This window comes from Onychomys torridus, chromosome 12 (assembly GCF_903995425.1).
Source record: "Onychomys torridus chromosome 12, mOncTor1.1, whole genome shotgun sequence".
In the NCBI taxonomy this organism is placed as follows: domain Eukaryota; kingdom Metazoa; phylum Chordata; class Mammalia; order Rodentia; family Cricetidae; genus Onychomys; species Onychomys torridus.
In genome coordinates this window covers 12,643,237-12,653,662 of record NC_050454.1, presented here as the reverse complement: position 1 = coordinate 12,653,662, position 10,426 = coordinate 12,643,237, and the positions used below count along the sequence as shown (strand labels likewise).

The window sequence follows — 10,426 nt, the reverse complement described above, 5'->3', positions numbered from 1 at the left end:
CTCCCCCAGTTTATAGTGTTTTAAAATGTGTGTACATGAGTGCAGGTATGTGTATATCTGTGGGCGTATGTGTGTGAATGCAGGTGTGTGTACCTGTGGTCTGTGTAAGTGAATGCAGGTGTGTACCTGTGGGCATGTGTATGTGAATGCAGGCGTGAGTACCTGTGGTCTGTGTAAGTGAATGCAGGTGTGCATCTGTGGGCATGTGTATGTAAATGTAGGTGTATATACCTGTGGGCATGTGTATGTGAATACTGGTGTGTGTACCTGTGGTCTGTGTAAGTGAATGCAGGTGTGTGTACCTGTGGGTATGTGTATGTGAATGCAGGTGTGTGTACCTGTGGGTATGTGTATGTAAATGTAGGTGTGTGTACCTGTGGGCATGTGTAAGTGAATGCAGGTGTGTGTACTTGTGGTATGTGTATGTGAGTGCAGATGTATGTGTAACTGTAGTATGTGTATGTGAATGTAGATGTGTGTACCTGTGATATGTATATGTGAATGCAGGTGTGTGTACCTGTGATGTGTATATGTGAATGCAGGTACTTGAAGAGAGACATATGATCACCTGCAGCTGGAGTTACAGACTGTTGTAAACCACCTGGCATGGGCACTGGAAACTGAACTCGGGTCCTCTGCAAGAACAGCAGCACTCTCTTAACCATGGAACCATCTCCTACCTAAGTTAATTTTTGTAGATGATTATGAAGTAATCATTCTTTTTCTACAGTGTCAGTACCATTATTAAAAAGACATTGCTTTCCTGTCAAATCATATTAGTTCTTTTCTTGGAAATGTTAATGCATGTGTGACTACTTTTGAGTTTTATTCCTTTCTATTGATCTCATCTGTGGTGGGTTGTTTTGTTTTTGTTTTTATTTTTTGCTTTTTGCTTTTTCTGAGACGGGGTTTCTCTATGGAGTTTTCGTTGGTGCCTGTCCTGGAACTCTGTAGACCAGGCTAGCCTCAAACTCACAGGGATACACCTGGCTCTGCCTCCTGCGTGCTGGGATTAAAGGCGTGCGCCACCACCGCCTGGCCTTAATCTGTTCTTACATTAATGCTGTGCTATGACTCCTGACATGAATTATGAGACATCTAATGGGTGATCTCTTATGGCATAAGTATTTCATTTGACATGGTAATCTACTTTTGGACAATGAATTTGAAATATAGTGTCTGTGCTATTCTGGATGTAATGTTAATCTATCTTATTTAATAACTGAGTGAAGAGATTTACTTTAAATGCCCTTATCTTACAGAGACCTTGTAATAAAAGTGAAATTTGGAGAAAGCATTGAGGACTTACAGACTTGCCGGCTCTTAATTAAACATTACATCCCAACAGGACTTTTTGTGGATCCGTATGAGTTGGCGTCATTACGAGAGAGAAACGTTACAGAGGTACAGCTATTGGGGAATTTTTAAAGAGAAATTCATACAGGAGTGCTGTGATTTGGATTAAGGTAAAATGGTAGATAAGACAACATTGTAGTTTAAATTTTGTTAAAGTTTCTAAAGTCCTTTTTTGCAGTAGCATAGGTGAATTCTTCAACAAATGAGTGATGAATGTCAGGATTAAGCCAACTAACCTGAGGTAGTTGAATGCTCTTCAGTGGTATAGTTCATAGTTCAGTGTCTAAGGGAGTTAATGTACGTATGTGTGTCACTGCATCTAGAAGATTGAGGATTGGTAAAGCTTTGTTAACAGGAAAGACATGCTGGCTTTTTGCTCTACTTTTTAGTGTGTGTGTGCTTGCGTTTGTGCATATACCTACACACGTGCATGTGAAGGCCACAGGTTGACATGAGATGTGTCCCTCTTCTCTCCATCTTAGCTTTTGTGCCTGGGTCTGTTTTAGTAACTTTCCTAATGCTGTGATAAAATACCTGACCAAGACAACTTATGAGAGATTTTAATTGGGATCATGCCCAGATGGGCATCAGCAGCAGCTGAGAACTCATTCATAAGCAGAAGGCAGAGCACACAACACTGGGATTGGGTGGAAGCTTTTGAAACCTGAAGCCTACCCCAGTGACACACCTCCTAATCCTTCCCAGATAGCCACCAGCTGGGCACCAGGTGTGTCCCCCCCCCACGCCCAGCTAAATATTTCTATTTAGGAAATAAATAATATTTTCTAAATAAAATGTTTATTTATTTCTAAAGGAAATAAAAAATAACAAATTAAAGAAAAGTGAAAATGTACCTTCACAATTAGTAGGCTGCTAAAACTACTTAGGAGGAAATTCATAGCCCTAAGTGACAAGAAAGTAGAAAGATCTGAAATAAATAATTAAGGATCTGAGCTTGGCAGTAGTGGCGCACGCCTTTTATCCCAGCACTCGGGAGGCAGAGCCAGGCGGCTCTCTGTGAGTTCAAGGCCAGCCTGGTCTACAAAGTGAGTTTCAGGACAGCCAGGACTGTTACATAGAGAAATCCTGTCTCCAAAACAATAATAATAACAACAACAACAACCACTAAGGGTCTGGAGAGAAGGCTCAGTGGGTAAGAGCACTTGCCATACAAGCATGAGGGCCTGAATTCAAGTCCCACAACCATTATTCCAGGTGCTGATAGCAAGCATCTGTAAGCCAGTGCTTCTGTGGGGAAAAGGGAGGCAGAGAGAGGCACGTCAAAGGGGTCCCCGGAAGCTCACAAGCCAGCGAGGCCACCATGGCAGTGTCCCAAATATCGGAAGACAAGGACCAACCCCTGGGGTTATCTGCTGATGCAAATGTGTGCACACACTCTCACACACACACAGACAAAAAAGACCTTGGCTTCCTAAATGCTAGATAATAGGTATGTGTCACCGTGTCTAGCTTTAGTTTTAACACATTTAATTTTTGTTTGTTTTTGCTTTTTGAGACAGAGTCTCACTGTGTAGCCCCAGCTGGCCTGGAACTCACTATGTAGACCAGACTAGCCTTGAACTCATAGAAATCTACCTGCTTCTGCCTCTCAAGTGCCGGAATTAAAGGCATACACCACCATGCTGAGCCCTTAGCACTTTTTAAAAAACACATTTTTATTTTTTAAAACTTTTATTTTATTTTTAGTTGTGTATACATATGTGGTGTATGTGTGTGTGTGTGTGTGTTGTGTGGATATGTGTGTGTTGTGTGGATATGTGTGTGTGTGTGTGTGGGTGCCTATGGAGACCAAAAGAGTAATTAGGTCTCCTGGAGCTGGAGTGATAGGCAGATAGGAGCTGACCAACATGGGCACTGTGAACCAAACTCAGGGCCTCCATAAGAGCTCTTAACCCCTCACTGTGCCTTCTCCTGCTCTCTCTCTCTCTCTCTCTCTCTCTCCCTCTCTCTCCCCTACTTTATTTAGTGTTGTGTGCAGCTGTGCATGCCATGGCACACATGAAGAGAGCAGAGGACATTTTTTTTAAAGATTTGTTTATATTTTTCTTATTGATAATTATATATGTGTCTGTGTGTGTGTATATGCATGTGTGTGGGTGTCCATAGAGTCAAGAAGAGGGTGTCGTCAGAACTTTTGGAACTAGGGTTCACAGGCATTTTTGAGCTATCCAGTGTGGACACTTGGATTCCAGCATTAGTCTAGAAGATGGAGAAATACATGCTCTTAACCACTGAGCCATCTCTTCAGGCTGGTGGAACACCTCTGGGAGTCAGCTCTCTCCTTCCACTGTGTGTTCCAGAGTTTGAAGACTTGCATGGCAAGTCCTCCTTTCTCTGGAGCCATTTCTCGGAGTTTTGAAAAAAAATGTAATTTGTGCAGAGCAGCGGTGGTGCACGCCTTTAATCCCAGCACTCGGGAGGCAGAGCCAAGCGGATCTCTGTGAGTTCGAGGCCAGCCTGGGCTACAGAGCGAGTTCCAGGATAGCCTCCAAAACTACACAAAGCAACCCTGTCTCAGGGGTGGGGGGGGGGGGGGGGGGGGGGGGTGGGGAATATGTAATTTGCTGGTTGGGAATGATGGTGGATGGTGAATACCTGTAATTTTAGCACTTGGTAGGTCGAGGCAGGAGATTTTCAAGTTTGTGGCCAGCCTGAGCTGTAGAGTAAGTTCAAATCCAGCCTTAGCTAAACAGTGAGATACTGTGTGTGTGTGCACACGTGTGTGTGTGCGCGCGCGCGCGCGTGTGTGTGTGTGTGTGTGTGTGTGTGTGTGTGTGTATATATGTGTGTGTGCGTGTATGTGTGTGTGTGTAATTTGCGTGAAGTGGCTGAGTGTTGTTCAGTGGTAGATCCCTCACCTAGAGTGTATGAAACCTAGTTTTGAGCCCCAGCACCACAAAGTTAAGTTGTTTCTCACCTCTCGTCATAGCCCCACTCTAGAAGTTGCTGACCTTGGCTTGGCTTCCTGCCTGCCGTGCTCTGTCTTACTCACCACCATTTTACTTCACCAGAGAACAGGAAATGGCCAGGATGATACCAGTCATTTGCACCTAGCCCGGGCTGAGTGGTTTCTGTCCTGGTTGTTCCCTCGTTTACTTTTATTATTCATGGACCTTAGCCTGTGTTTTCTACATGCAATTGCGGATGCAAAGGGAATGGGAGTGGGCCATAACAGCAGCACACTTGATGTTTCTGCTATCTGTACAGCAGTTTTCAGGTTTTGCTTTTGCATTTTATTTTATTTCTTTTTTATTTTTCTTCATTAGTATTTTCTTTTGATCAATATTTGTTTTCTCTTCAACAGGCAATGATGGTATCAGAAAATTTTAATATAGAAGCTCCCAACTATTTGTCCAAAGAATCCGAAGTCCTCATTTATGCACGTCAAGATGCACTGTGCATCGATTGCTTCCAGGCCTTTTTGCCTGTGCACTACCGCTATCATCGGCCACATAGGAAAGATGGAGACACCCTGATTGTGCTCAACAACCCAGAGTTACTGATGTACTGTGACCAAGGTGAGGGTTGAAAACAAGAGTAAAGGTGTGGTGGCAGGCCGTAGTCAAGGACAAGAATGGCAAATGTGTCTTCCTTTGTTAACTTTTAGTGAATTGTTGTAGGACAGATACCTATAAGCACCACTTATGTCAGGAAATGAAACTTTACAGGCCTGTAAAATGGCTCAGTAGTGAAGGCCCTTGCTAGGCCTGACCAGCTGTATGCATGATCCATAAGACCCACATGGTGGGAGGAGAGACCAACTCCTGCATGTTCCCTGACCTCCGTATGTGTGCAAGGTGCACATGTGTGTACACACATACACACCCACACAACTGTAATAAAACATTTTAAAAGAAAAACAACTTTTCCACCTCCTCTGGCAGCTAGCCCATGCTTCCTGACTCTATTATAGTCTCTTTCCTTTGTAAGACTGACTGACTTTCCTGACTTGAACACTTGCTTCCTCTTTGAAGATTTTTAACATTCTGTGTATGTTTGTGTGTCTCCGTGTGGGTATGTGAACCTGTGAGTACAGTGCCCAGAGGCCAGAAGCAGGTGTCCTATCTAGAACCAGAATTAAAGGCAGTTGTGAGTCACCCACCATGCATGCTGGGAACCAGGTTCTCAGGTTCTATGGAAGAGAGAGAGGTGCTCAGAATCTCTGAGCATCCCCCACCCTCACTTCCTTAATGGGCATCATTCTTTTGGGGGGGCGGTTTCAAGACAGGGTTTCTCTGTGATTCCCTGGCTGTCCTGGAACTCACTCTGTAGACCAGGCTGACTTCCAACTCAAGAGATCCACATGCCAGGTGCTAAGATTAAAGGTGTGCGCCACCTCCACCTGGCAGTGAGCATGATTCTTAAATACTATAATTTTTAATCTTGTCCATAACAACAAGAACAACACAATGTTGTTTCTATTAAGTCTCTTTAGTTTTAAGTTTCTCTTGTATCTGTTTTCTTTGAAATTCTTTTGGCAGGCCTGTTGACCTGAAGGTTTCTTTCTTACGGTTTGGGCCTTTGTGGTTGCACTCATGTAAAACTCTTATTTCCTGGAATTGGCTGATGACTCCAGAGATAAGATCAGATTCATTCATGTTTGGTTCCTTTGGCAAGACCATAGGTAATACTAAGTTGTTTTTTTGTTTTTTGTTTTTTTTATGAGTAGACATGTAATATCTGGTCATTTCTTTTTTCAGGAGAAGGGAATGAGAGAGGCTCTTCCTGTGTAGGCCACTCTTGTCTTAAACTTTCTTTGTGGCTCATAGCCCAGCCTTGAAAATCTTGATGCTCTTGCCCCATATTCCTGAGTGTTGTCTCCTTTTTATAGTGATCTACCTCCCCTTTGCTGCTTTCTGTTTTGTTTTTAGACTTACTTTATGTGTGAGTGTTTGCCTGCATGTATGTATATGCACCACATATGTGCCTCTGGGTGTTTGTGAGCACTAGACTTAGGTCCTCTGTAAGAAGAGCAAATGTTCTTCAACTGCAGAGACCAGTCCCTGCTTCCTGTTTTTAAAACTGGCTTTTAGGATTTAGAGGGTTTTGTGCTTTGTTTCTCCTGTCCTGTGCTGTGTTGGTGGGGATCTTTGATCACCTACACTGGTTGCTGACTTAATTCATGAGCTTTGGGACTCACTCTGCAGCTGTGATTTTATGTGGAGATTTGGGTAACTTACAAAACTATTCTTGCTGGAGTGGTGGTGCACACCTGTAACCCCAGTCCTCTGGTAGCTAAGATAGAAGGAGAAAGACTTTGAAGGCATTGGACTGGGCAGGGAGCCCCCTTCTCAAAAATGCAAGAGGGTATGGGGACAGGAGGATCAGGAGTTGAAGACCATCCTCGCCCGTGTAGTATGTTCAAGGCCAGTTCAGGCTACTGGAAATGGTGTCAAACAAGACTGAAAGTCCTGTTCTTTGACTGTTTCTTCATAGTGTCTCAGAATCAAGGTCTTTTTTGCAGTTGGAGAAGCTCTTTCAAATTTTGATTCTTCCTAGTCTTTAAATGTGGGTGGCTTAGAAAAGCTAACAGCATTGATACTGATAACCAGTAGAGGGAATTTTTAATCTTACATTGTCACTGGGAAGCCTTTCCTTATGAGAATATTCAAAGCTTTTTCATTCCATTCACTTTGTTTATTCAGTCATATTTTCTGTTCCTATTAATGACACCATTACTTGTTCCTAAATAAGCTTTGAAGAAATGTTTCTCCTGAGAGAACACAGAGAATTCTGATAGTTTGTTTTGATCTGAGTGCTCTTTGTGTTGATGTTTGATATGAAAGTTTATCAGGCTGTGTACTGAAGATGTGTTCATTTTTCTGAATATAGTTTATATCCTTCAGAAGAGGTTTTTGAAAAAGTCTTTTTTTTTTCCTGAAGTGATACTTCAAAAAAAAAGGTAACATTACATTTTTATTGAAATCTGTTAACAAAATATGTTTCACTTCTGTGATCATGACTGCAATTTCATATTTCTTGGGCATTCGCATAAGAAAGGACATCAGCATACCAGCATGTGATGGATGTGGGTCCAATCATCTACGCTGTGTGTTAAAATGTTTGAATTCTCATATTCCAGCATGAATGATTCCTGATTAAGTACAAGACAAGCTACAGCCTTGAATCCAAATACGAGTTTTCTGATACCTTGTTTTCTCCCCTTTTTTCAGAGTTCCCTGTTTTGAAATGCTGGGCTCAGTCAAAAGTGGCAGCTCCCTGTGCTTTGAACAGCGAGGAGATCTGCCAATGGAACAGCATGCAATATAAATCAGTAAGATGCTTTATGCTGCTCTAAAATAGCGCTGCCTTGCTTCCAGGTCTTTCTGCAATATATAAAAGGGTTAGCATGTTGTAGTCCAACACAGAGCACTTTTGTTGTTGTCATATTGTTTCTTTGCTACCGATGGCTACAGTGGGTAAAGTCAGTATTCTTTGAATTGGGAGCTGGTGGTGAGTGAGTCCAGGCCTCATTGGTTCAGGGTGTCCGTGTAGCTGGTATACTTTGTAAAGGTGTGAAATGGCAAAGTAAAATAGTATAGAGTCATTCAGTTTTCCTTCAGCAGGAAGATCAGAAATGTAAGGCGACCCTCAGCTATAAAGTGAGTTTAAGGCCAGACTAGGCTGTATGAAAACCTGTGTCAAAATAACACAAAACCAAAAACGTACTGTTTTTAGAAAAGGAGATCCTAGGATGTAGGTTAGTGATAGAGTGCTTGATAGCATATGAAAGACCCTGGATTTGTACCTCAAAATATAAAAAATTAAAATGGAGAAAAGGCCAAATATGATGTAACATGTCTATAATCCCAGCACTCAGGAGGTTAAAGCACAAGGAATGTGAGTCCCAGGCTAGCCTGGACTACATAGGGAGTTTGAGGTTAGACCCTGTGTAGGGGACCAGCCCCCACACTTATTTACCCCAGGAACTCTTGAGGAATGAAGGATAAGAGACTTAGTTAGAAATAGAGAGAGAAAACACAGGATAGACTCAGGTGGGCCTAGATCCTTATCCACCAGCCCAGAACTTTAATTTCAAAGGTCTATTTATAACAATGCCAAGGGATGGAGCAAAAAACCCCCTCTTGCTAGTTAGACCCTTACAAACACCTGGTACCCAGGCCGTGGTCCAGTCAACCTCCCATGCAGTCCTGCTGGGTACAGCCACTAGGAAACCTAGTGGCTCCAACAACCCTGTCTCTTTCTTTTTAATTTTCCTGTGTGTGTGTGTGTGTGTGTGTGTGTGTGTGTGTGTGTGTGTGTGTGTGTGTGTGTAGGTCAGAGGACACTTTTAGGAGTTCTTTCCTTCTACCCAGGGTTTCTTTCTCCCCCCCCCCCCCTTTCTTTTCTTTTTGAGACAGGCTTTCTCTGTGTATCCCTGGCTATCCTGGAACTTGCTCTGTAGACCAGGCTGGCCTTGATCTCAGATCCGCCTGCCTCTGCTCCTAAATGCTGGGTTAAAGGTGTGTGCTAACATGGCCTGGCATAGCCACCATCACACAGCAAGGGTTCCTTTCTCTGTGGGTTTGGTGGTCAAACTCAGGATATCGGACTTGGATAGCAAGTATGTGTTTTTACCCACTGAGCTATCTTGTCACCAAGACCCTGTCTTTTAAGAAAAAAAGGAAAGAAAAAGTTAGAATTAATGTAAACTTTTGAGTTACGAGAATCAAAGAAATGGTCTCACCATGAGATGTGCATTTAAGTGACTCTAATTTTTCTTGGTTTTTTGAGACAGGGTTTCTTTGTGTAGCCCTGGCTGTCCTGGAACTAGTTCTATAGATCAGACTGGTCTCAAACTAAGATCTGCATGTCTCTGCCTCCCAAGTGTTGGGATTAAAGACATGAGCCACCACGCCTGACTAAGAAAACTTTTAAGAATAAAAAATAGTCTTTTTAAAAAAGAAAAACAAAGCTGGGTGTTGGTGGCATATGCCTTTAGTCTTAGTACTCAGTTTAAGGCCAACCTGTTCTGCAGAGCCAGTCAGGACAGCCAGGACTCTGTTACACAAAGAAGTCCTGTAACACACACACACACACACACACACACACACACACTTCTTTACACAATGTATATAGATAATATTTATCTATCTACCACTAGGTCTCCCCAACTTCCCCTAATGCCACACACCCTCCCAAGTTCATGTCCTCTTTTTAAAAAATGGCTGTCACCTGATGAGTCTAGTCAGTACTGTCCATGTACATGTGGGTGTGTGGCCATCCATGGGCATGAGCAACCTGCCAGTGACAGGGAGGGTGACGCCTCCTCCCTTAGCAGCCATCGACTGCCTAGAGCTCCTTCACTAGCAGTGGGGCCTCAGAGGCCCCTCCCTGACTGTGCTGGAAATTTGACTGGCTTGATCTTGCACATGTCTTGTGCATGTGACTCCAGTTGCTTTGAGCTGATACAGGCAACAACCGTGTCATGTCCAGAAGCATGCATTCAAAGCTGTCTTCCACTTACTCTGGCTCTTATATTCTTTCTGCCCTTCTTAGGAGAAGTTCCTAGATCCTTAGATGGTAGGAGCTTGGTGTAGATGATCCATCCATGGTTGAGCACGCAGAATTATTAAATGTCTCTGATTTTCTGTTTCTCCCTCTCCACAGATACTTAAGAATTTGACCCTGCAAGTTCCCGTGGGACTGACTATACATACCACTTTAGTATGTTCTGTGACTCTGCTCATTACCGTCCTGTGTTCTACTTTGATCCTGTTAGCTGTTTTCAAATATGGCCATTTTTCCCTGTAAGTTTAATATAGTTAGATGTTTTCTAGGAACCTAATAAATGAGACCTATTCCTCTGTGACAAGAGGTGTTCTTTTCAGAATTAACTGCTGTTTGTCTTTGTTTATGGGTAAATTATGTTTCCAGGCAGGGCTCTGTCAGCTTATGGCCAGCCTGGTGCACCTTGTTAGACCCTGTCTATAAAACAACAACAACAGAAAATTATGTTTCACACAGGAAATTTTGGGTCATTGCCAGCTAATTGCACAATGTAGTGTTCTGTGATGTAATCCTCAAGTGTTCTGGGGTGGTCTAGTGG

General features: G+C 43.0%; 1 protein-coding gene across 1 annotated transcript; it reads left to right on the top strand.

Annotated features, from left to right (window-relative positions):
- The first annotated feature begins 1,230 nt into the window (after nt 1-1,230).
- On the top strand, nt 1,231-10,214 carry Pigx (phosphatidylinositol glycan anchor biosynthesis class X). The gene is made up of 4 exons (XM_036203693.1): nt 1,231-1,404; nt 4,682-4,895; nt 7,551-7,651; nt 9,988-10,214. Exons 1-4 carry the CDS (start codon nt 1,246-1,248, stop codon nt 10,129-10,131), a joined length of 618 nt encoding a protein of 205 aa, XP_036059586.1. The 5' UTR covers nt 1,231-1,245; the 3' UTR covers nt 10,132-10,214.
- The last annotated feature ends 212 nt before the right edge of the window (nt 10,215-10,426 follow it).